The sequence below is a fragment of the Sarcophilus harrisii genome, chromosome 4, assembly GCF_902635505.1.
Source record: "Sarcophilus harrisii chromosome 4, mSarHar1.11, whole genome shotgun sequence".
Lineage (NCBI taxonomy): Eukaryota > Metazoa > Chordata > Mammalia > Dasyuromorphia > Dasyuridae > Sarcophilus > Sarcophilus harrisii.
In genome coordinates, this window is record NC_045429.1 from 308241640 (window position 1) to 308265653 (window position 24014).

The window sequence follows — 24014 nt, forward strand, 5'->3', positions numbered from 1 at the left end:
TGGTTATTTTGTTGTTTTCATATTATGCTTATTAAGAGTCCAAGGTACAGGACAGGATACAACATATACAGATAGATTAAGGCAGTCTACCTAGCTAATGGAGAATTTAAAAAACAAACCCAAAACAGACACACACACTCAAAATAATCAAGGTATTGCAGAGGCATTTAATCAAAAACAAAATGAAAGGATCTGCTTAGAGCTTTTAGAGAGGTCAAAGCCACCCTATTACAGAAAAAGAGACCTATAGTTAGCAACACTTTTAGTAACAAGTGATAGAAATACAGTTCAGGGCCCTAAGAGCAGTCTGGTGATCTGAGGTAAAGGCAGCTGTGTATTTCCTCATGGCCAGCCAGATGTGAAATATCACCAAGTCCTTTATCTTGCAGAAAATTGCTAAGTCTGCCACTTCCTCATTCAGGGACTAGATGAGCTAGAGATGTCATCCATAGACCCTAATTCATGATTAGGTGCAGTTTGTAGCACAGAAAGTGGTACAAAGAGTTAGGAGATAGGCTTTCAAGGGGAGAAAAGCCCCCAAATAAATTGCTAAAAATCCCAGTACAAAAATTTCATCCATTATTCCCACTTACTAGTCAACATGGAGGTTAACTTTACCCTTCATGGTGACTTTTGACCCCTGAATAAGGTTTCCTGAAGTTATTTTAAAAGTGCCAACTGTCTATTCCCCTCTAGGCACAGGGTTATACTTTTTTTCTCTTTGTGCCTTTGGTACAACCCCTGCCAAACCAACCACCTGAGAAGGGCACTGAACTAAGTGGAGCTGCTTGCTCCTTATGATCCCTGGACTGAGTCTCTTCTGCACTCTGGGGGGGCACCAATGGCTTTCGGCTGTGGCTGCCTTCTTCATCAGCACGAAGGGGAGTTGCCAGAGAGAAGATGGGGTCTTGCCACCTACCAAAAGGAAGAAATATATATTAGAAACCACTCAAGGCAAAAATCTTACTCAGAAACATACTCAACATATATGGTTGAAATAGGTTCCCCCTCCAATTACTAAATGACAAACCAGAGTGTCAGGAGTAACCTATTCTTGCTATTTAGAGGCAATCACTTCTTTGTTCACCTTTCTTCCCCAAAACCAAAATCTCATTAATTTACCATAACAGGAGATGTGTCTATATAGATTATAAAATATATTTTAAAGAAATTAATTCATTCAAACATTGAGCACCTGATGCTAGGCATTGAAGAAGTTAATATGGACTCAAACCTTCACAGAGCTGACAATCTAAGACAGGTATAAAGTAACTGTATTGTATAGAGCATAAAGGTGATTTAGACTTATAAAACAAAATGCCATATGAAGTTCAAGGGTGGAAAGGGTTTCAGAATGTAAGTTCCATTTGAGCTGCTTTAAAGGATGATCCCAAATTATGTTTGTATTATAAACTGAGAGCACACAGAATGTGTGTTGACTGCAACAAGTTCCAGGTCATTAAGAGATCCAGAGGAAGGTCCTCAGCATGCTGAGCAGACCTTCAGATTATAAATTCTATAATCACCATAAAAGTTTCAGCCTAATTATGAAGAAAGGAAGAAAACAAGATGAAGAATGTCTATGGTTAAGGCTTTGATGGTATAGTTGGATGAACACTCCATAAAGCTTGTCTGTACGTTATTGAATGGTACATATTATATAATGTACTAATCAATATGACTGATGTATAGTATATAATCTGTGCACAATGATTAGTGCATTCTGTAATACTATCAATTACTAATGGAATAATCAGTATGTATTGTACTATATACTGTACATATCAGTCTTACCGATTAGCATACATTACTAATGAATGAGACTCTAATGGCTAATTTCACATCCAAATGCATATCGAGTCTTTTTTGAGTGTGGCAAAAACAATTTTATTGTTAATCTGTTATTCTTTAATAATTTGTTAACTGTTTGTTAAGCTATTAAGCTATAACCAAGCAAGAAATATACAAAATGTGAATGTGCTATGCCCTTCAACATGTCTCTTTCTCCTGACAATTGTAGGTAGCATTTATTAGAATTCTGAATAAGAAAATCAAGGTATGTAACAATACACATACCTTGTGTCAAGGTTGTCAAAATACTAAATTTTCTTATTCCCTAATGACAGAAGCCTGAGGAGTATAGATTTAAGTAAACTGGGAACTTAAGAGGCCATCAAGTTAAACAAAGGAATCTCCTTCCTTCTCATACTATCTTAGTACTTTCTCAAAGAAGAAAGGTGAGTCCTAGGGACTATCACTTCAGGTCAACCAAGCTGCTGTTCAGTTCTGTTAGATTCTGCATGACCCTATTTGGGGTTTTCTTTGCAAAAACAATGGAGTGATTTGCCATTTCCTTCATTTCTTCATGAGGCAAATGGGGTTAAGTGACTTGCCCAGGATCACACAGGCTGGATTTGAACTCGAAGATGACTTCCTGATTTAGGTCCAGCACTCTATCCACTGTGTCACCTAGCATCACAAGTCTTAATTAGCATTCTTCCATCCATTTGCTTTTTCTTCCATGGATACTTAAGACAACTCTTTTGAGTAATTAAAGATTTTATTTATAGGTTCCCCTGTTTCTTGGGGATTAATGCAATCAGCTCTGCTGATGATTCATACAAGCATGAGCACATAGAGTGTATTAGTTTATATGTTATAAAAAAGCACATTTTATAGCCTATTTACAAACTGGTCTTCTGTTCCATTACTGTATAATTATAAGTTTTTGCTCTAATCAGAGGTCTCTTCTTCGTGAGAATATGAATGAGCAAAATGTCAGAAAAGTTACTGCCTTACATTGATCCAGTGGTTTATTACTTTTACTTCACTGGTAGCAGTTTAATCTGTCTTGGAAAGATACTGGAAGATGAACATGAACTGGACTCAGAATTGACAAAGAGAAGGCACTATCCTGCCTCTAAAAAATAGTCGTTATTTGTTTGTTTTTAATGATCTCCAAACTTCTCCTTGGTTAAAAAACAAACAAACCATCCTTTAGTAATACTATATGTCTTTGAACCATGGGATATCAGTCTCCAAAATATTAAAGCAAGATACCTAAAAGGCAATGGTGAATGTGAGTAGGCTACATAATAATTAGGAAGATGTTGTCAAAGAATGTACTACTGGGAAAAGGACAAGATATATTATAGGAAAAGGGATAACTAATGAGTGGCTTGTGTACTCTACTGGTGCCCACATAATGAGAAAAGAGCCACAGTAAGGCTATCAAGTATGCTAGGTTGACCAAGAACTAGAATATAGGGAAAACACAGCACAGGGTGAGTTTGGGATCTGTACTAGTGTAGGCCCTAAAACCAATGTGATCACATATCCACTCAAGTGCTGAAGTTTACAAACTAATAATTTAATAGATAGCAATAAAATGTGCTAAGTGTTTAAAAATCAATTCATATTGCATAACACCTAACATTATTATACAACATCTTTAAAATGTTCTTTAAACACAAAAATTTCCAAATCCAAAAGTCAAAGAATCATTTATAATTGAAAATCTTAAAATTTAAAAAGCTACTGCTTTTGGAATGTCTTCCTTTTAATTAAAAGTAAAAAAAAATCCACAGAAATAACTCATGTTTTTATGGTATAACTGAGCAATTTGAATAAGCTGTACAGAACTACAGTCCTTCCAAAGCAACATGTGTTTTTACTTCCCTAAAACAAAAATCTTATTTCTTCTAACAGAAATATCAGCACATAAAAATTAATGAGAAGGCAAGTTATCCAAAATTTATCTAAAACTTCAAGTAAGATTTCAGTCAATTGCAAATACTCTTAGAAGCAATTCCATCAGATGTTCTTATACCTCAGCCACTCCCTTAGGTTTAAACCAGCTCTACAACTTCATTAATAACCAGGCTGTAAGGAGAAAAGAGGAGTAGTTTTGCAGGGGCACATAAATAAGCGAGGATAGTTTTGAAATTAACATGATGAATTTATTATATGCTTAAAAAAAGACAAGTTATTCATAGTAAAGATTTGCTGTTTTATATGCAATTTCCCTTTTCTATTCTTTGTATGAAGAAATGCTCATGTTAATCAGTGTATAAATATAGAACAAAAAATTCAATCTACAAGAAGAGGCAACCATATCCATCTGTACACATAAAACAGGCAAGGGAATTAAAGGGTGACTAGCTTGGGCTAGGGATCTAAATCCTGTTCATACTACTCACCTATTGTAGGGGGGGATTTCAAGACCCAATTCATCCATTAGCAGCTGCATAACATCATCACATTTCCCATGAAGTTTCAAGGCAGCCAGGTCATCTTTTGGTGTCCACTGAAAACAAAGGGGAAAAAAAATGAATGTCTTAAAAAAAATGCTTTTCCAAAAGTATACTGATATTGATATCTGCTGGCTCAGAGCTGACAGATGAGTGATATCTGCTTGATTTCTCATAATGTGCTAAGCCTACTACTAGATAAGTGTGTGGGAAAGGTGAGGTGGAGATGGAAGGAGTTACTAAAATTGAGACCCATTAGTCTTAGGTTGTGATTATACTCTTCCAAAGCTTAGAATGCTGGAATGCTTTCCTCCCCCCCAATTTCTGGGTTATAGCTTACTTAGCATTTGAAGCCCAACTCAAAAGCCACTTCCTTCATTAAGTGTGATCCTAAACCCAAATCCCTGAGCTAAAAATGATTGCTCTAATATCTGCTCTTAGACTGTTTTCTCTTATGTAGTTATATTCTAATTTGTGTATTTATGAACATTTATCTTTCATACCAGCATGTACACTCTAAGCAAAAACTATGTTTATACTTGTATTTCTCCCTGTGCCTGGCACATACTCCTGGGGCATTAAACGTGATTTTTGGAGTAAATGGAATTTGGAAATTCCCATTTCATGGGAAATGCCTCCTTCTGTACCTACCAGAATCCTGGATTCTTACCAGCTTCTGCTCATGTAATCCCATTACCATCCCTCCACTTTCCTATTTTCATTCCGTATCCCATTCCCTTAAACCTGATATACTAGGTAGATATTTCTAGACACATATCAATTTTCTCTAGTTACCTGTAAATTTACTATGTAGAGTTTTGGGCGACGGCTAGGGGGTTTAGTCATACACCAGAGACGTGGATACTTCTTCAGCACCTGTCAGGATCCAAAGAAACAAGACTATAGAAGGCTGACATTTGACTGAGCCTAAATGTTTAAGGGAAAGGAGTAACAAATTACTGAAATCTCATCTGCTTATTATTTTTCTCATCTACCTTTAAGCTGGATCCCAAACACAGAATTGTGTCTGCTTTGCTTGCTGCCTCGGTTGCTGCTTCCCAGTTCAAAGGCTGCCCCAAAATTCCCCTCTCACCAAAGTGCACAATGGTATCTCGAAGCTGTGCCCCACACTTGTGACAGGTCCGGCCTGTCTGATGTCTGTGCAGGGCTGTTCGCTCTGTCACATCAAAAACCCTCAAGTACTCTCGATTGGGAGTGCAGGAGGTGCAGACCTGAGGATCGAGGAAGCTTGGTGAGCCAGTTTAGAGCACTCTCCCTCAGCACCTCCCAAGTCCCAACTAAGGCTGCTCACCTCAATGTACATGTTCCCATGAAGTTCTGAAATCGCTGAGCGGGGCAACCCACTCCGTAAATGGAGTCCATCACAGTTCTGGGATACTACATGCTGCACCTTTAAGAGAGGAATATGGGTGGAGAGACAGCAAGATATACTAAGGGATCTTCCCACCTCAGCTCAAAGTTGGCACAAAAAAGATCATATAACACCATCAAGATTATTAATCTTGCTGAAAACCTCAGGATGTGAAGGAAGTATGGCCAAACTACAAGACAGAATCTGTCAAAGAAGGAGGACTGAGTACAAGCAGGAATTGGAGAAAACACCCAAGAAAGGTTTCTGTAAGGATTGGAAAATTCTTTTAGTAATTCCCTTAGGGCTTTGGGAGGTAACTGGCATTTCTCACCTGTAAGGTGAACCAAAACAATGATCAATTTGCTGTTTCCTTTTAGTTTTATAAACCATTAGAAACATCAGTGTACTATTTGAATTCCCTCAATGCTCAACATTTTAGGTTAGAAGTTATCACAGTGTCTTAGAGGGAAGCTATTTTGACTCATTACATCTAATTCTCCTAAAAGCCCAGACAGACTCACTCCTGGCTTCTTGCAACTAAAGTTGAACATATATACTTGAGTAAAAGTCAAAGGAGCCACTTCGAGAATTACTGTGGCTCCATAAAAGCAAATCAAGAAAGGCCAGAGGTGTACCGTTAATGCTTAAAGTCTTAGACTAAAGCTGGTCACCTGAAAGACATTTCTGAGATCTTAGAAGTAGCAAAGCCTCCTCTGAACTAGTCATTTAGGACTGGGGAGACCTACCTCACCCCACTAGCAAGGAAACAAGAGAAGTTTAAATCAGGCTGACTGAACCAAAACCTGAAAGCTAAACTCATCTAGGAGTGTTTTTCAAAAGGGGAATCAAGATGTTTTGGAATAATAGAGAAGAAACAAAAAAGTTATGTTCTCTCTTTCAGGCCCTGGAAAGTAGGCATGTTAGAAATCATGGATTCTTACCAGCTTCTGCTCATGTAAGCGGGCGATGCTCATGTGGGTGAGGGTGGGCTCCGCCTCACTCAGATCGGCAGCACTGCCAGATGGAAGGGAAAAAGGGAAAGGTGAGGAGAAGCTGCCAAGTTCAGGTTCACACTACATCTGACATCCCTCCATTTCACAGGGAAGGCCTCTGTAGCCTGCCTAGGAGGTAGAACAGGGTCAGACAATTAACTTCTGTATTATACTTGCTTACCTAATGCTCCTCCCTTTCTGAAGCAGTGTCCATACTCCATTTGGGCCTCGATAATCTGGGATGGAAGCTGCCTACATGGCCAGGAAATACATGGAAAAAAAAACAAGCAAGGAAGGGCGTCAACTGTAGCTACTGGCAGAACTCCAAGAATAGGCAGCAAAATGATATTGCTGCTACAATGAAGACATCATACAATTTTATATACACATTCAGCATTCTGAGATTAAGGATTAGTTCATGTTTTGTATTTTCAAAACCAGTACCTAACACATACTAGGTGCTTGATAAATGCTTGTTGATGTCTTCAACCAGTTAATTAAGATGACTTATGAATCTCTAAGTGTGTAGTACAAATTCTTACTGCCACATTTTCCTTTAGTTTTATTTCCAGGATTGTTGTAAGACTCAAATGAGATAATATTTGTAAAGCACTTGGCAAAAATTTTTAAAGCATTATATAAATGTTAGCTATTGTTATTACTGTACCTCTAAACAGATCTTTCAGAGCCTGCCAAAATAGAAGGAAAATTCATCTATGACCCACTACACACTTCTCAGATTGGCTAAGATGACAGGAAAAGATAATGAAGAATGTTGGAGGGGATGTGGAAAAACTGGGACACTAATACATTGTTGGTGGAATTGTGAACAGATCCAGCCATTCTGGAGAACAATTTGAAACTATGCTCAAAAAGTTATCAAATTGTGCATATCCTTTATCCAGCAGTAGGAATTGGCCTTATATCCCAAAGAGAACTTAAAAGAGGGAAAGGGAGCCACATGTGCAAAAATGTGGCACCCCTTTCTGGAGTGGTTAGAAACTGGAAACTGAGTGGATGTTCATCAGTTGGAGAATGGTTGAATAAATTATGGTATATGAATGTTATGGAATATTATTGTTCTATAAGAAACAATCAGCAGGATGATTTCAGAGAGGCTTGGAGAGACTTACATGAATTGATACTAAGTGAAATGAACAGAACCGGGAGATCATTATACATGGCAACAAGATTATATGATGATCAATCCTGATGGACAGGGCTCTCTTCAACAATGAGATGACTGACACCAGTTCCAATGATCTTTTGATGAAGAGAGACATTTACCCCCAGAGAGAGGACTGTGGGAACTGAGTATAGTCACAATATAGCATTTTCATTCCTTTTTGTTGCTGTTTGCTTGCATTTTATTTTCTTTCTCATTTTTTTTTCCTGTTCGATTTTCCTTGTGCGGCAAGATAATTATATAAATATGTATGCATATATTGGATTTAACATATATTTCTACTATGTTTAACATATATTGGATTACTTATCATTTAGGGTAAGGGGGGAAATTTGAACACAAGATTTTGGAAGGGTTAACGTTGAGAAATTATCCATGTATATGTTTTGAAAATAAAAAGCTTTAATTAAAAAAAAAAAAAGATAGAAGGAAAATTAACTAAATATTCTAAGTTTCTAATCTATCCCAAACTACATACATCTAGGTTAAGGCATAAGGAAATTATCTGGGTTCTTGAGCTTGATTTCATTTGATCTTTGAGGAAGCTATTCATTTACATGATGCTGCTATATTCTGCAGTAGCTAGATGGAACAGCTGGATAGAGTCTATGCCTGTAGTCAGAAAGACCTTAGTTCAAATCTGGCCTTAGACACATATTAGCTGGGTAATCTTGGGCAAGTCACTTGACCTTGTTTATCTCAGTTTCTTCATTTGTGAAATGAGCTGAAGGAAAAAAAAAAAAAATCACACCACTCCACGATCTTTGCCAAGAAAATCCCATGGGGTCATTAAAAGTAATACATAACCGAAGAAAACAAAAACAAAGCAGTAGCCTAGATAATCATTTCTGTTACAGTAGGCAGCTCTAGTTTTCATAGAGTGGAATTTCTAAAGCAGCAATACTCAAGATTGCAGCTGCATTTAGCCCTCTCATGTGCCACTTAACAGTGCTGTAAAGCCTCTTATTACTGTATTAAATATTAATCTGACTACAGGGAACATAAGTCATGTGACTCTTGGTTATCTGTGATAACCAAAGTTGTTGATTCACAGAACTCTCAATAGAGCAGCTGCAGAGATGTGAACAAGTCAGAGCATTTCAAAGGACAGTATATGGTAAGTGACATTCTGTAATAAGGCATGATTTCCAATAACTTGTCCTCTCTATATATTTTGCTCCTTATTCAACATCCCCTTTCCCAGTTTTAAAAACAGCAAAAAATGGAAAAACTAGGATTCTTTCTCCATACTCGGAAACTGTTGTTCTTTCTATTGTATCATACGTTAGAATGTAGAAAGAGAAGCAATTCTATTGATTAGGGAGATTTGGACAACTAGGTTCTACTACCATCTGTGCTTCTTTAATGTGCCAAAGAGAGATTAGAGCATCAAAGATGGTAGCACCCACTGTGAGAAAAGGCTTCATTGAGGACTCATGGACCCCTCTCTCCCCTCTTCCTAGCAAAGTCATTTTAATTTCTCTGGGCCTGTTTGCTTACCTATCAAGTGAAAGGGATGGGAAAGTGAACTAGATAATGACAGTTCTCAACATTATTTTCATTTTCCTTTCCCCCAGTGCTTACTTTAGCCAAGTGCTTTACAAATATTATCTCATGTGATTTTTATAACAATCCCGGAAATAAAAACGACACAAAATATATCTGACAGTAACTTAGCTATGGGATTTTAGACTGAGCTCCCTAAAAGCGGGAGTTTTGTTTTTTGCCTTTCTTTGTATTCCTGGTACTTAGCACAGGGATAGTCACCTTGTAGGCACTTAATAAATGCCAGTTAACTGATGGATTACTTGTTTTCATTTACTAAATTCAATGCAAACATTTAAAAGTCTACTATATGCTAAAAACTTAAATTCATATTCTCTTAGTTACATACTGTTTTAAAGCAATAATAAGTTGCTTTCTAACTACAACTTTTAGTTGATTTTATGGATCAGTGGATTTTATGTGAATCCCCTTAGGGGGAAAAAAAAATCTTTTACATCTAGGGAAACCAGTGGTCCTCCAGGGGGCACCATCCACAAACCTCCTATTCTGCCCAAGTGATCCTAAGGAGATTGCCAGGGCCAGTCCTCTCAGAGAGCTACTCCAGGAAGGATTTCTGAGAGTCAATTTAACCCTAAAGAACACAACGATGTCACTCCTTTCCCTACCGTGCTAATCCCGGCTCCTGTGTAGATGACCAGGTATTTGGCATTTTGGACAGCTAAAGCCAACTCTCTGACTTTCCTCCTTAGTTCCCCGGGGTCATCACACACCTGAGGAGACACAAAAAAGGTGGTCAAGCCCCCCTCCCCCTCCCAGAACAAAACACCGAGGACCAAGCAGCCGCAAATGATTTCCAGACTTTGGGGCAGAGGGGTCAGAATCCTTCCTGTCCTTGCCAGAGCCAGATGTTTTCCTTTCTCCTTCTTTTCTTAACGGGGAGCTGACCTTTCTCTCTCCCCCCCCCCCAAAGCAACATGCTCCCAACTTTGGGAAAAGAAGGCTCGGCGACTCGGCAGGGGCAGTTCGGCAGGAGCCGGGGAAGGGCCGGCGCGGTCCCCGAGTTTTGGGGGCGTCCTCGATTCGGGGATGGCCAGAACGGGGCTGAGAAATCTCGAGGTCAGAGGTTGTCTGGGGGGTCTAGGGTCGGAAGGTTGGGAGGAGGTCAGGGAGCGGGGGCGAGCCAAGGCAAATCGTGCCGGAAGCGGGGCGCGCACTCGCCTCCTGCTGTCGCCTCTTCAGGCCCTCGCGGCGGCGGCTCCGGCCCTGCAGCTCCTTTACCAGCTCTTCACTCTCGGCCAGCAGCCGGCACTCCTCGGCGCTCCGCTCCGCCGCCGCTTTCTTCAGGATCCGGGACACCTGCAGGGGAAGGTGGGGGGAGCCCGGTGGCCGTGAGGGGGAGCGTGGCCGAGCCGCGCGCTCCCGGGGGGACGCCCTGGGCCGTCCCGGCCTACCTGGCGGAGCCGGTTCCGCTGCTGCTCCTCTCGCAGGATCTTGTCCCTTTCGGCCGCTTTCCGTTCCGAGCGGCTCAGGCCGCCGGCGGCCATCGCTCCCCTAGGCAACCGGCTGCTGCCACTTCCGCTCCCAATGTGAGCGGCGCGCCTGCGCAGCGGAGACTCCCGGCTCCGCCTCTCGCTCCTCCCCGTTCCACCGGGCGCGGCCCCTCCCTCCCCGGCACCCCCAGAAGAGGGAGCGAGGCAAAGGTCTCTTTAAAAGGTTTTTATTGATCATATACAAAATAAAGAAAACCTTATATATCACAAACATACAATATATACAGCAATAAATACCCGGGGGGCCCGGCCCCGTGCCGCCCCGCCTGGACAATAATTTAGCAATAAATACTGAGTCGGGCTGGGGGAGGAGGCACCCAGAGGTCGACCCTGGCTGCCCGACTCCCCGACCCGTACCCAGACCCCAGCCTTGCTCACTTCAAATCTGTAAAAAACCCCAAAGCAAATTCCAAGGTGGCTCGCCTTTACCCGCTCCTAGAGGCTTCAGCCCCAGGCAGAAGCCCTTACCCAAGGCTACCTCCTCTTCCCCTAACCCCAACCCACTCAGGACCAAAGGCAAGGAAGCAGCAGAGCCAGGCGCCCCAGGGCAGCCTTTGTCTCGCCGCTGGAAGCGCTCGGGATACTACTCTGCCCGCATTCCCATTTGGTAAAGGCTTCCGAGTAGGGCCGAATGAGGGGACAGGAAGAAGGGGCGATGCGGTGGGGAAAAGTCCCCTTTAATGTGCCAAAGAGGGATCACAGCACCCAAGATGGGAAGCACCCACCGTGGGAAAAGGCTTCATTGAGGACTCATGGACCCCTCCCTCCCCTCTCCCACGTTTCCAACCGACTCAGCTTGATCTCCGAGAGTTTTGGATGGCTGTGGCTGCTGCAAAGATGGGATGGGGATTCAGATACTGACAAACACAAATGAGCACACACCCAGACACAGGCATCCAAGCAAGGGACAAATGGAAAGCTGTCTCTAGGGGATCACTCGCTCCCACCTTCCTCGCCATGAGCTTCCCTCTGGACCCTTCTTTGCTGGGTCTCAGGTAGGCCCTTAGTAATCTTTATCTACATACTCCCAAGCCATTGGAAACTGACAGGAAAGGAAGAAAAAGCCATAAACTATTATTCAGTGGCTTCTGGGGAGAAAAATCGTTAATGTGTCAGTTTCTTCCAACAAACCACAGTCTAAAAAAGTCCCAGTGCGGAAACAGTGCTGCAGGCAGAGGCCTCATGCTGCATCCCTGCCTGTGGAGAGAGCTTTGGTCATTCCTTGCTGCTACAGAGGAGCTATCCAACATGATTTTACCTCTTACTAGCAGTTTGTGGCCAGCAAAAGCCCAATGAACAAGCACTGGGAAAACTCAAGCAAACTACCTGAATCATTTAGTAGTAAAACTAGCTAAACTGAAAAATAGACTGTGGAGGCAATACATTTAGAGGCAGGGAAATGGGAAGAATCTAAGATTCCAGGAAGCACCATACACCACACATATGTCACATTTCTACACAAATAACAACACATCCCCTGGAATAGCAGCAGCCAGTAGCCCTTGGAGTGAATCTGTTCTGGAGCCAAGGCCCCTCATTCAAGAGTGAACCTATTCTTCATCCCCCAGATTAATTTAGAGGCTTGCTGTGAATCCCCTAAAGTGGGTTGAGAGGGGTTTAGAGCAGGGTTAGGAGAACAGGAGAAATACATATCATGGTATTATTTTGCAAGTGTTTGGAAAAACTGGCCCCAGCAGAAGCCCTCAATTCCTTGTCAAGAAAATTCAGAGGAGAAGGAAATGAAACACAACACCCTCACGGTAGAAAACTTGAACAAATAAGGACCAGGAAAACACAAAACACCCATACGTAAACACAGTATCTATTCTACAGAAACCAAGATGAAAGACAAGGAGTGCCCATGAAAACAGGGTGACCCCTCAGTTCTGGCTGGGATGGGAGTGGACAAACTCCCCTTAATCTGGAAAAACATTTTCCCAAATGTGTCAAAGAAAGGAAGCATGAAAATCTCAATATGTCACAACTCCAGAAACAGCAGCACTAGACAGGAGACAAGGACTCTGATTTGGGCTTGAACATGCAGAAGAAGACTTTTCTCCCCTCAATGGGGATTAAAAATCCACAATCTTACAGCTCTTATTCCCTGGTTCTGCACACATCCTTCTCTCTGCCCTATAAGGTCCTTCCTCAGTGCCCAACCTGAGAAGTCCGAAAAAGTATTCAGGTATAGCCCTATAGTGAAAGATAAAACTGGCAATTGCATTTTTTAAAAAAGGGGGGGCGAGGGGGAGTCAGTTTCTGCCCTGACCCAGTTCGATGTAGTGGAAGGAATGCTAGACCTAGAATCAGGAAGACCTGGGTTTAAACCCTGCCTCAGGCACTTACTAGCTGTGTGACCAGGGGCAAGTTATTTAACACCTCTGGGCTTCAGTTTCCTCATCTGCAAAATGGGGATGGATATGATGACCTATGAGGTCCCATCCAACTTTAAATCTGTGCGAACTGATGCGATTTTTCTCCCTTGTCCCTCCAAGACAGGTCTACACTAGACCAAAAACTCTCTTTTGGGTATTTCAAGTCCTTCCTTGACCACTGCCCACAGCTATTGTGAGCTATACAACAGTGTGGAAGAAAGTAGGCTATCACAGGTTCTCAGAAGTTACTTGGATCAAAGCTGGTGAATTTTTCCCTGGTCCAGCTTACAACGTGCAAGTTTCTGACTAAACATACCCAGGAGGGATAAGTCAATCTTTTCCTCCCCATAAGGGATTTCCCCTCCCCATTCCTACCTCCACTTCAAAGAACAGTCTAGCTACATCTTTATATGGATAGAATGCCCTCAGCCAAGAACTGAACCACCTTTCGCTCTGAATCTGGTTTAAATAGCCAGTAAGGTAGGCTTGGCACTTTTATAAAAAAACTTTTCTTACCCCATACACACAAAAACCTGGGTCCATCTTAGTCTGTAGTACTCAAACAACCCAATGGGAAGAGGATGATGTCAGTATTGCCAGAGCGAGGGTTAACTGCCCTCCTTTAAGGTGACCATTTCTATAGCTGAGAAATCCACTCACTGCTCAGATCCCCCTACCCAGACTTGGCCCTTTGAACATTATCACTAACAAGAATTTGCTGAGCCAAGACTGGGGACTGGGTACTTCTGTGGGTGGAGCTAAGACAGGATATCTGGCTCTCTTTCAAGAGGGAGCATTCTCTGAAAGTTGAGTGGCCAATTTCTGGAAGACATGAAGATCAGAAAAGAAGAGGAAGAATTCAGGTCAAAAAGCTGCCAAGGTGTTGGAGGATGGTGGCATGAGTTGTGGGGAGTGAATGGAAAAAGGAACTAACCAGAGCATGAGAGATTGTTTGGCACCAGGTGAGACCTCTTACCAGGCCATCCAAAGAAGGCAGAAATGAGGAAAAGTATTGTTTTTCACATACCTCCATATCACAGAACTGGAGGGAACATAATACAATACCCCTGATGGTAGCTCACCATCACTGATGCCATTCTGGGATAAACAGGGAATAACTTCCTGCCCCAGATTCAAGTTCTGACAGATGTCTGGCCAGAGCTTCATGTTTATCTGAAGACTAGGAATAAAGTAGTGGCCAGATTGGATACCAATTACAGCTGTCATCATAGCAGGGAAATAATGAGGAAGACAAGAAAGACAATTAACCTATACCCCAAATTTATACCTACGACAACTCCTTGGTCCCTGAAAGTCTACTACCCCCAGATACAAGGAGGAGAATGTGGAAGCTGCAAGGATGGCTGTGCAGATAGCCCCTGAAGTCCCCTCTTCTGCCATGGGCCATTATAGGACCAGAGCATAAAGGAAAAAAGCCAAGGTATCTATTCATGAGTGATGAGAATGGTCCAGCCCTACATCTCATCAACATGACATATTCCATCCACAGCCAAAGCCCAATCCTTGTCAGCTCGAGAGAGAGAGAGAGAGAAAGACAGACAGAAAGAGAGAGAGAGAGAGAGAGAGAGAGAGAGAGAAAGAGTTTATTCTGGCCTTTGGTGTTCTGCCAACAGAGGACTCAGGATGGACTGGGAAGAGCAGGAAGCAGAAAGAGGGAGATTGAGTAAGCACAGATCCTGCATCCTCCACATAAGTGCTGCACTAAAAGCTCTGGACTGCCTGTGCTGGAAATCCAGAAAAAAAGCAAAAGCAAAAACAAATCCAAAAAACAAACACAGAAAAAACAGACACAAGAGTGACACCCACACGTCAAAGGTCACCAGAAGCACCAGCACGCTACCGCCGCACAAGACCTCACCAGGCACGGACTACACCACGGCCACCGGCAAAGAGACGGAAGCAGAAAGGGCAAAAGAGTAAGTCACTTTTGGTACAATTGCAAAAGAGATATCAAAGAACGTTAGGACTCGCCTTCTGGTCGGTTTTGTGGTTAGGCTTTTTTTTTTCTTTTTTTTTTTTTAAACTAAGTTTTATAAATAATGTCTGATAACTCTGTGTTTATAAAAACTAAACTCCAACAGCCACAGAGAATTGTTCAAAGAAAGGATTTACAACAAAGGATTTTCCCCCAAGTTCCTCTCTCTTTTTGTAAATTAACACAATTTCTAAATTACTTTTTTTCTTTTTTCATTTCTTTTCCATTTCTATGGTCAAATATTCCTCCTATTCTGTGTTTTTAAAAAGACAGTTTTATAAATACTCTGCAGCTTTTTCTTCTTTAGTCTTTAAACTTATATAATTTAATAGCTTCTTCAAAGGAACTTTTCTCTTTTAAATAAAGGACCATTTAACCACACAAATAGGTTGTGTAAACAGTGACACAGGACCCATTGCTAAGACACACTGTACACACCCTTCAAATACGCTCACAACTAGTGATTTTGGTCTTGTTCAGTGCAACGTGTCAGGCACAAAAGCCGTGGCTATTGGCTCATAGCCACCATATGACACCCCGTCCTCTCCCCAAGGACTTCCTATTACCTCCCACACCAACCAGGGGATGCACCACTTCACTCTCCCAGGTTTACTAGGACACTTTGCACTTTCCCCATTAGAACAAGGCCCACCTGTCCCCACAATACTGACCTATTCAACTTGGGTTTGTTTATAACAAACCACTCCAGACTGAACAGTTCCCAAGGAGGATCCTAGCTCCTGACACTAGGGGTAGTGAGGACAGCATTCGGAGGTCTGGGGAGGCAACCTGGAGCTCAAGAAGGGACATGTCCCATCCTCCCAAACTGGAACCTCCCCTCCTCAGAGACAAAGCACATACTCTTTATGCCAAAAGGGGCACATTGGGACTCTATGTCCACATGGCCTTGGTACCCAGAGGAAGGAAGGGGGCCACCCCATGTCACCGCCGCACCGACCAATCCCAACGCACAAGACACATGACGATAATGATGAAATCAAAGGGGGCTCAGCCCGGCACCCCCGGGGTGGGAGGTTGTGCTTTGCAGGGAAGAGGTGGGAGAAGAGAAGAAGAAAGAGAGGTGGGGACAGGGCTGTTGAAACTGCCTTGTGCCTAACCACCCCACATATACCCGCTGCCGGGGGAGCACACACACACACACGTGTCACTACGACCGGGCGTCCGTTTTCGACTTCACTATTGTGATGACACTGGTGGCAGCCACTTTGCCAGGGACAAGGGGCCCCATGCTGGCAGTGATGGGGCCCCGGGCTGGGGTCACGGGGCTCCGAGCCACCGTCCTCGCAAAGTTCTGCAGTGCCTCATACTTGGAGCGGAGGGCGTCCAGCTCCAGCTTCATGCTGGCATTCTCAGAGGCTAGCTTCTCTACCTCCTGCTGCAGCTCTGCCTTTTGTTTCTCCAGCTCCTCCTTCTGAGTGACCCTTTTCACTCGGCAACTAGCAGCATAGCCTCGGTTTTTAAGTGTGCGCCGACGTTGTTTCAGCTGAATGATCTCCTCCTTTGACAGGCCTCGAAGGTGCTGGTTCAGTTCTCGTACAGACATTGTTACCAGCTCCTCATCTGTCAGGCTGGTGCCATTCTCACCTGGCTCCCTCTTCACCTAATGAGATAATAAAAAAGGTATACTCATTAGTCCCAGAGACTCATTCCCCACCGTAATTCACAAACCACATGCTGTTCTTTCTCACATCCTGCTCCTCACCCTTTTACCACTCACCTTCAAGGCCTTATTTCCTTTACTGGGGGTCGTCATAACCTGGGAGCCACAACAGTTACTCTCTGTAAGGAAGAATAGTTGCAGAGTTAAGGGAAGATTCTAAGACCCTTCCTTCTATCAAAAAGAGAACAATTTAACTCTGTTCAGTTGATCCTACCAAACCACAGTTGTTCCTCTTTTCCCTGACCTATTTACATAGGTTTATATAGCTATGATTTCTAAGATCTCTTCCACATCTAAAAATTCTTATGTTCACACCACAGTTTCCCCTTTCTCAAACTGGCCAGGGCTATTTCCCTATTACTACTACCAGACCAGACCAGTTCCAAAATACCTGAGCCTGAGATAAAGTCATCACACCAAAGCAGACCTCTGTTTAGCTGCTCAAAAAATCGTGCTGGCCCTCTGCTTCTTCCCTTTGGGAATTGGGGCTGGGGGCAGGAAGGTTAGATAGATATAGAAGGAGTAAGAGGAGACAGATCAAAAGGAAAACAAGAGAAGTGGAGGTAGAGATTAGGAGGAAAGAGATCAGGGAGGGGCCAGCCTAGAAGGAAGCCAGGAGCTTTAAAAATAACTTGGCAGCATCAGAGATCGGCTGTTCCTAGCTAGTCATGCTGACTCAGCACATCACTTTGCTCTCCCTCACCCACTTTGGCAATCCCAAAGCCCAATCAGCCAGCAAGGCCCGAGGGACCCAGATAGCCTGGATCCATATGTTGGGGAATGGAACATCAGTCAACAAAAGGCATCCTGCCTAACAGCTGAATGAAAGAATGCACACCAGAGTTCACCCCCTAACACCTCTACTCCAGTGAAGGTTGGCTCTTGAAGGTGAGAAGAGGTGTGGGAACAAAGTCTTGCCTTTGAGATCCTTTGTTTTAACATAGAATAACCAAGTTAGTGGCTCAGACCAAATTCTACTTGGTTTTCAGGGAAGTGGAAATTGAAATTTCCTTTGAAGATGTAAGTTTTGGAGAGGTTAATGTAAGGATGATTCCTGATTCCAACAGCAAAAGACCAGATTCACTGCTGTTAAAGATTTCATAAGTCATCTAGTCCTTACTTAGACATGGGGAAATTGAGGCCTAGAACAATTAAAAACTGCTTCTGCCTCAGATTTTCCAAGTAGTAGAAACCTGGGAATGTTAAATTCTGTACTGTGCCACAATGCCTGCCAATCTTAGGCTACCTTCAAGGAGATTCCTCTTTGCCCATCTGCCAGGCCCTATTTGTTCATGGGCTAATAGTCTCAGCTCCTGTGGCTTTGGATTGCAGAATCTTAAGAGCTTCCACTTCCCACACACAGTTTTACTGCAACCAGGGTATTTCACAAGGCCCACTAGCAATAACCACTAAGGGGCCCTGCTTGGACACAGACTAGTCAAAGGCTGGGGTAAGAAGATGCCATTTGGACCACCAATTACTCTCAATAATATCTGCTACACATTTATGCTTGACTCCTGCTAGGAATAAACTTTCCACAGTGCCAAAGAACACAGAAAATAGATCACAGGCAGCAGAAGCTAACACCAAATAGTCTGTCAGTTGACAGCCTTTTTCAATACTAAGCCTTTCTTTCCCCAAGAGAATCTAGCCACTTTTATTTTTACCACCATCCTTCAGCATGCCTTGACTCCTCCCCACCTAATAACACAAACCCTTGTTCCTATATTGAGATTTAGATTTTTAAAAGCATTTTCACATTTGTTATTACCCTCTAACCCTCAGAACATCTTGGACTCATCTCCAAGTCCTTAGGTCCTCCAAAGTTCAAATCTTTACCTACTTTCTTCTTCCCGATCTTCATGCCAATCCCCAAATCCAATCTCTATTCAGGACTGGTGAATGGGTCAGACTTAATAAGGGAAAGAAGGTAATGTAAAAAGGATATTCATTTCCATGAAGGTTTCATAATTCTAAATTTTAAGGTCCCTACACTCAGGTCAGGAAAGCTTTTAGTCTAAGGAGGAAATTTCAAATTGAAGGGATTGGATTATGGAAAGAAGTGTAAGGGAAAACAAAAAGAAATTTAGTAAGGAACTAGAAGACTAGGTAAGAGAAAGGCATACCAGGACTAATTAGGCATTCCTTTTACAATAAAAGCACTCTGGGGTCAGAGAAGAACTATATAACTAGGTCAGGAAGAAAAGATCCTTGGAGAAAGACATCTGGTTAAGGACACACCGTGTCCAACTGACAAAGCTCCTGGATTCATAGCCAAAATCAGGCCTACCTCAGAATTGATGGGAGTTGCAGACCAAGGTCAAAGGACAGAGGTGAAATCAGGACTTCTAGGCCTTTAACTGAACTATTTCTTTGATAGAAACATGAGAAGGCTCCAAGGGAACCTTGGTCTTATAGTCAGCACTGGTCCTTTCTGGAAATGCTGACCCCCTGACTGAGGTGATCCAGCACCCACATAACTGGATGAGAACAAGGGCTCCTAGTTTCCCCCTGCACACTACAAAGCCACAATTCCAACTTTATCTGGAGTTTGAAAGACAGTATAGACTGGGCTCCATTAAAAGGAAAAAATGATCAGTTTGAAAGGTGTCCCTAGTGCCTCTCACAAAAAGAGCCAAAACCAGATACCTTTAGACAGCCTTAGTATCAAAAAGCCTGTTTCCCTGACCTGCTGACTGCTCAGCACAATGATGACTCCTTGAAGAAAGATCACACTGAAAAATGCCGAGTGTGATGGCTGGGAGCTGAAAAGTGCCTCCTCAACAGATTTCACTCTAGCACAGAAAGCCTGAACTCAGCACAAGTACAGCCAATTCTCTTCTAATCAAAGGTGTGTGTGTGTGTGTGTGCATACGCACGAGGGCGAGAGTGCTTGAGTGCACTTACAATAGTGATGGAGACTATACTCAAACCAGAGGTAGGTGCTCAGGGTGGAGAGAAAGATCCAACCTGTCAGCCCACCAAAACACACCTAAACACAAAATGATGTCTTGACAAGGAGACTTGGCTCCCAGGGAAAAAGCTGAATCTTTAGGCAAGTTGGAAGGTAGGAGAGAAAGGCAAAGAGGTTTAGTCTCTGGGAAGCTCTCCAAGGTCTCACTGGCATTTACGTTAAAGCAAACGATTCCAAACATAATTGGAGACAGTTTGAGGAATATTGATGCAGAAGCCCTAAGAAATCAGGTAGTTCCTGGATTGGGAGACACCCAGATGCTCAATAAATGAAAGAGTCAGCATCAAGAAAGAAGCTACACTCCTAGTTATTTTCTTTGTCCTTTAAGCAATCAGGCACTGATTCCCTTTTTCATTTTTTTTTTTTTCCTTACTGGAGTCCTGACCAGGGCTAGACACTGGATCACTCACCCTCTTATAGTCTAGTAAGATCAAAAACCTGACCTGAAAGGTCAGGGAGAAATGTTATATCATCATCAAGATCCTTCAAGAAAGTTCATTCTAGGGTTCTGCCTCATCCCTTTCAATCAGATCGAACTTTAACTATTAGCTACACAAGATTCATTTTGGAAAGATCACAATTCCAAAGAGAGCAAAAACCTCAACTCTGGTTTTCCTGACTTGCACTTGTTCAACGCATTAAAAAAAACAAAACCAAAACCCCCAAAATGAACCCCCCCCCCACCTACTTTAACTACTGATCAGAGCAAAGAAAGAGTCCAAAAGCTAGTCTCTCTATAAACATCAACTTTCCCTCACACCCAGTGGGATATCCTAGCTGAAATTAGGTCAGGCAATTGTCAGCTGTTTGCTCATCACTTAAAAGGTCAAAGCTTTGGTCAAAATCTAATTCTCCCTTAATTTTCAAAACCATGTGACCAGTACAACTACTAAGTTTGTGAAAACTTTGGCTCCCTACATTTATACACCTGCACCCCACCCCCACCCCCTACCTCTGCCACTCTTATCTCTTCTGTGCCATTTAACTTGTACCTCACTGGGTTCCCAGGATCCCCTAAGGCTTTCTTCCTCTAAACCTAGGGAGGTTTCTAATAAACTAGCTTACACTAAAGTAGAAATGATCGAGTATATTTAAAGTGTTATTCCCCTAAAGATAAATGTATTTTAACAGAAGAAAAATGCCTGGAACAAAAGTACTAATCTCTAGGTTTTGTTTTGTTTTTTAATAGCTTTTTATTGACAAAACATACGTATGGGTAATTTTTCAACATTTACCCTTGCAAAAACTTCTGTTCCAATTTTTCCCCTCCTTTTCTCCCCCTCCCCTAGATGGCAAGTAGTCCTGTACATGTTAAAGTATATGTTAAATACTCTCTCTCTCTCTCTCTCTATATATATATATAGATATATATATTTATACAGTTGTCTTGCTACACAAGAAAAATTGGACTAAATCTTTACACACCAATGTCAATAAATTAGTACTATTGTTCTCCACCATCTGAACATTCTGCACTTGAGCAATGGAGACTCCATTCCAAGGAATGAACTCACACCGAACTGCACCAAGCCAAGGAGGAATCCAAGCAGGTACGGGGTTCCAACCATATGCCCCTGAGGGTGGGATTAGGTGGGAGAGGAGAGGAAAACAGGCTTTCTGGCCAGACACTGAGGTCAGAATGTGTGTTCCCATTATCAACCCATTCATACCCAAGAAATATCCATGAGTCTACAATAAAAAATGCTAATCTTCTACTCAGTCCCCCAAATCACTGAAAACTTGGCTCTAAAGAAGTCAGCATCTTTCATCTATCTATACTACAATTCTATAAATACTGGCCAAGTCACAAATTCTAGTCAGAAAGTACTACCTTACATAAGCTTAAAGTTCATGGGCTCTCTATCCTTCCTGATCCTGACCATGTAATCCTTTGCTCTACCATAAATCTCTATGCTCCAAACCAGGTCTCAAGTCAAAGACTGTAGACTGAAAATCTGCCCATCCTACCCATCCCCAGCCTTCCTAGCGAATCCTGTTGTTTACTTCACTTGCCATTTCCCAGAATATCTGAAACATCCTTGTGGCCGGCTTTCTCTCACCTTTCTCATCTTTACTCTCCCTCAGGATTACCACTTCTCAACTCTTAGCTCCCCATATACTCCCCACATACACCCTCTCCTCTTTACAACTTCTTCCTTCATCCCCAGTCTGACCTGCTGCACCAGTCATGTGGACAAGGTCCCCTGCCATCTTCTTTCAGATGTGTCCCTGAACAACAGTTCAACAACAGTTTTAGAAAATGTTCTTGACCTGGGACTAGTTCTAGCAACTAAAAAAAAAAAAAAAAAAAAAAAAGCTGGTAAAGCTGTTCCCCAATTATCTGTTGGGGTGGGAGGATAGAATAAAGCCAAGGCTCTAGAATCTTGCTCTGTAAGGGAACTTTTAAAGGGACACATTCCAATTTCCTCACTCTGCCTAGGAGATTGCCTCAATCTTCTCATCAGTAAAATTTAGGGGTCGGACCAGGTGATCTCGTAAGATTCTGTCCAGCTCTAGCATTCTTCCATGCCAACGAAAACTCAAAGATCCCGGTCCACGGCAACAGCACGCTTCCTTAGGCTGTCTCTCCACCGGGTTTGCTTTTTCCCTCCAAATTTCACCAGTTTGGGCTGTCACCCTCTCCTTCAAATCCCCTCGGGTGTGAGGATGAGCCTCCGGTGACCTCATGATGATGAGTCAGCAAGTCTTTGCTCCGCGCTCTGGCAGCGGCTTTGCAAAGGGGAGCGTGCTAGGGCGGCAGGGTGGTCTTCCTCTCCCCTCGCTCCCTCCCCACCCGCCCACTCCTTTCTTCCAGGCTTCTTCACAGGCCCCAGCACACGGGAAGATGCTGACACAGACACCTGATGAATCAGCAGCTTTGTTCGGTCAAAGCTCTCCGCAGCCACCCTGTGCTGTGGCCTTCCCCATCAAGCTGCCCGGAACTCACGGCCCCCGGGGCACCAGGGTCGCGGGAGGCCGCCCCTATCAAACGGCCCCTCCGGGATTTGTTCTCCTACGTTAAGACCCCCAAACGGGGCGTACGCGGGTCCGCGTGCCCCGCTCCCCCTAGAACTGGGCAAGCAGGACTCATTCCGCCCTCCAACATCGGGGACCACGAGACCCCAAACTCGGCTCCGAGGGGAAACGGAGGCACGGGCGCTGGGCTCCGCCGGCGGGAGCTGCCAGGCTGGACGCACGCCCAGAGGCACTGCCCTGGCTCCCACCCCCGGGGCCCCGAGGGCGGCTCCCGGGTCGCTTCGCCCGACTCCACCCCGGCGGCCCAGCCAGGGTGCCCCGGCCACTTCCCCAGCCGTCCAGCGCGCCGGCAGCCCCGGGCCCGGGCCCGCCCTCCAACCCGCGCGGTACTCACCACACAGTGGGGCCGAGGCCCGGGCCGGGCGGGCGGGGGGCAGGGGAGGAGGGAGGGAGGGAGGGAGGGAGGCCGGGCCCGGGCGGGCGGGCGGAGACTCGGGACCGGGACGGGACTGCTGGCTGGGCGGCGGCGCCGAGTCGAGGCAGCGCTGAGGCCGGGCGGGGCGGGGCGGGGCGGCGCCGCACGGCGCTGCGCGGGCCCGGGCCGCGGCGGACCGGACCGGACCGGATAAGGGCTGAGGCCGGGACGGGACCAGGATCGCGGATCTACAGCCGCCACAGCCGCCGCCGTTCCACAGACGTCACATGATGTTTGGTCACGTGGGCTCCATTCATGAAGCGGCGACGCGACCAGCCGGGAGCTTAAAGGGGAAGGAGAGAGCGAGATGGGGCTGGAGGGGGCGGGGGCGCGGGGGAGGGGAGGGAAGAAACCCCGATTGAGGCCAGTGCGCCTGCACCTCGGAAAGGCGCCCCGCTTCTTAGCTGCGGTGACATCTCGTCCTCCTCCCACCCCTAGCTTTCTCTCCTCCCTCCTTGCCACTGCGTGCAATCAGACCTTTACCCCGTCCCCCTCCGGAGCCCAGGCCTTGCGGGCCTTCCCGCCCCCGGGTCGGGCGGGTGTCTCCCGCAGCTGCTTAAGCTCGCCAAGTTCTCCATCCTTCTGGGCCTAGCAGCGCGCCCGCCCGCAGGAGCTCACTAAACGTCTTGGACTGATTGGTGCCTCGCTTGTGTCTTTCCTTTTGTGTGCCCCGTGCAGTGC

At 44.2% G+C, this 24014-nt stretch overlaps 2 protein-coding genes across 4 annotated transcripts; both read right to left on the reverse strand.

The window, feature by feature from the left end:
• Window positions 1-147: 147 nt before the first annotated feature.
• SIRT7 (sirtuin 7) lies at window positions 148-10910 on the reverse strand. Its single transcript, XM_031965657.1, has 10 exons — window positions 10758-10910; window positions 10525-10662; window positions 9972-10076; window positions 6796-6866; window positions 6564-6636; window positions 5563-5661; window positions 5246-5482; window positions 5046-5126; window positions 4200-4306; window positions 148-915 (listed from the first exon to the last, which is right to left on the reverse strand). Exons 1-10 carry the CDS (start codon window positions 10848-10850, stop codon window positions 705-707), a joined length of 1215 nt encoding a protein of 404 aa, XP_031821517.1. The 5' UTR covers window positions 10851-10910; the 3' UTR covers window positions 148-704.
• Window positions 10911-11007: 97 nt separating this feature from the next.
• MAFG (MAF bZIP transcription factor G) lies at window positions 11008-23297 on the reverse strand. Of its 3 annotated transcripts, XM_031965658.1 has the most exons (4): window positions 23253-23278; window positions 22057-22111; window positions 16966-17027; window positions 11008-16848 (listed from the first exon to the last, which is right to left on the reverse strand). In XM_031965658.1, the coding sequence occupies exons 2-4, from the start codon at window positions 22091-22093 to the stop codon at window positions 16396-16398; spliced, it is 552 nt and encodes a 183-aa protein (XP_031821518.1). In that variant the 5' UTR covers window positions 22094-22111; window positions 23253-23278; the 3' UTR covers window positions 11008-16395. The 3 variants fall into 3 exon arrangements, with proteins under 3 accessions (XP_031821518.1, XP_023358395.1, XP_023358396.1); XM_023502627.2 differs by lacking the exon at window positions 22057-22111 and having other exon boundaries at window positions 23253-23297; XM_023502628.2 differs by lacking the exons at window positions 22057-22111; window positions 23253-23278 and adding an exon at window positions 17300-20530.
• Between the last annotated feature and the right edge of the window lie 717 nt (window positions 23298-24014).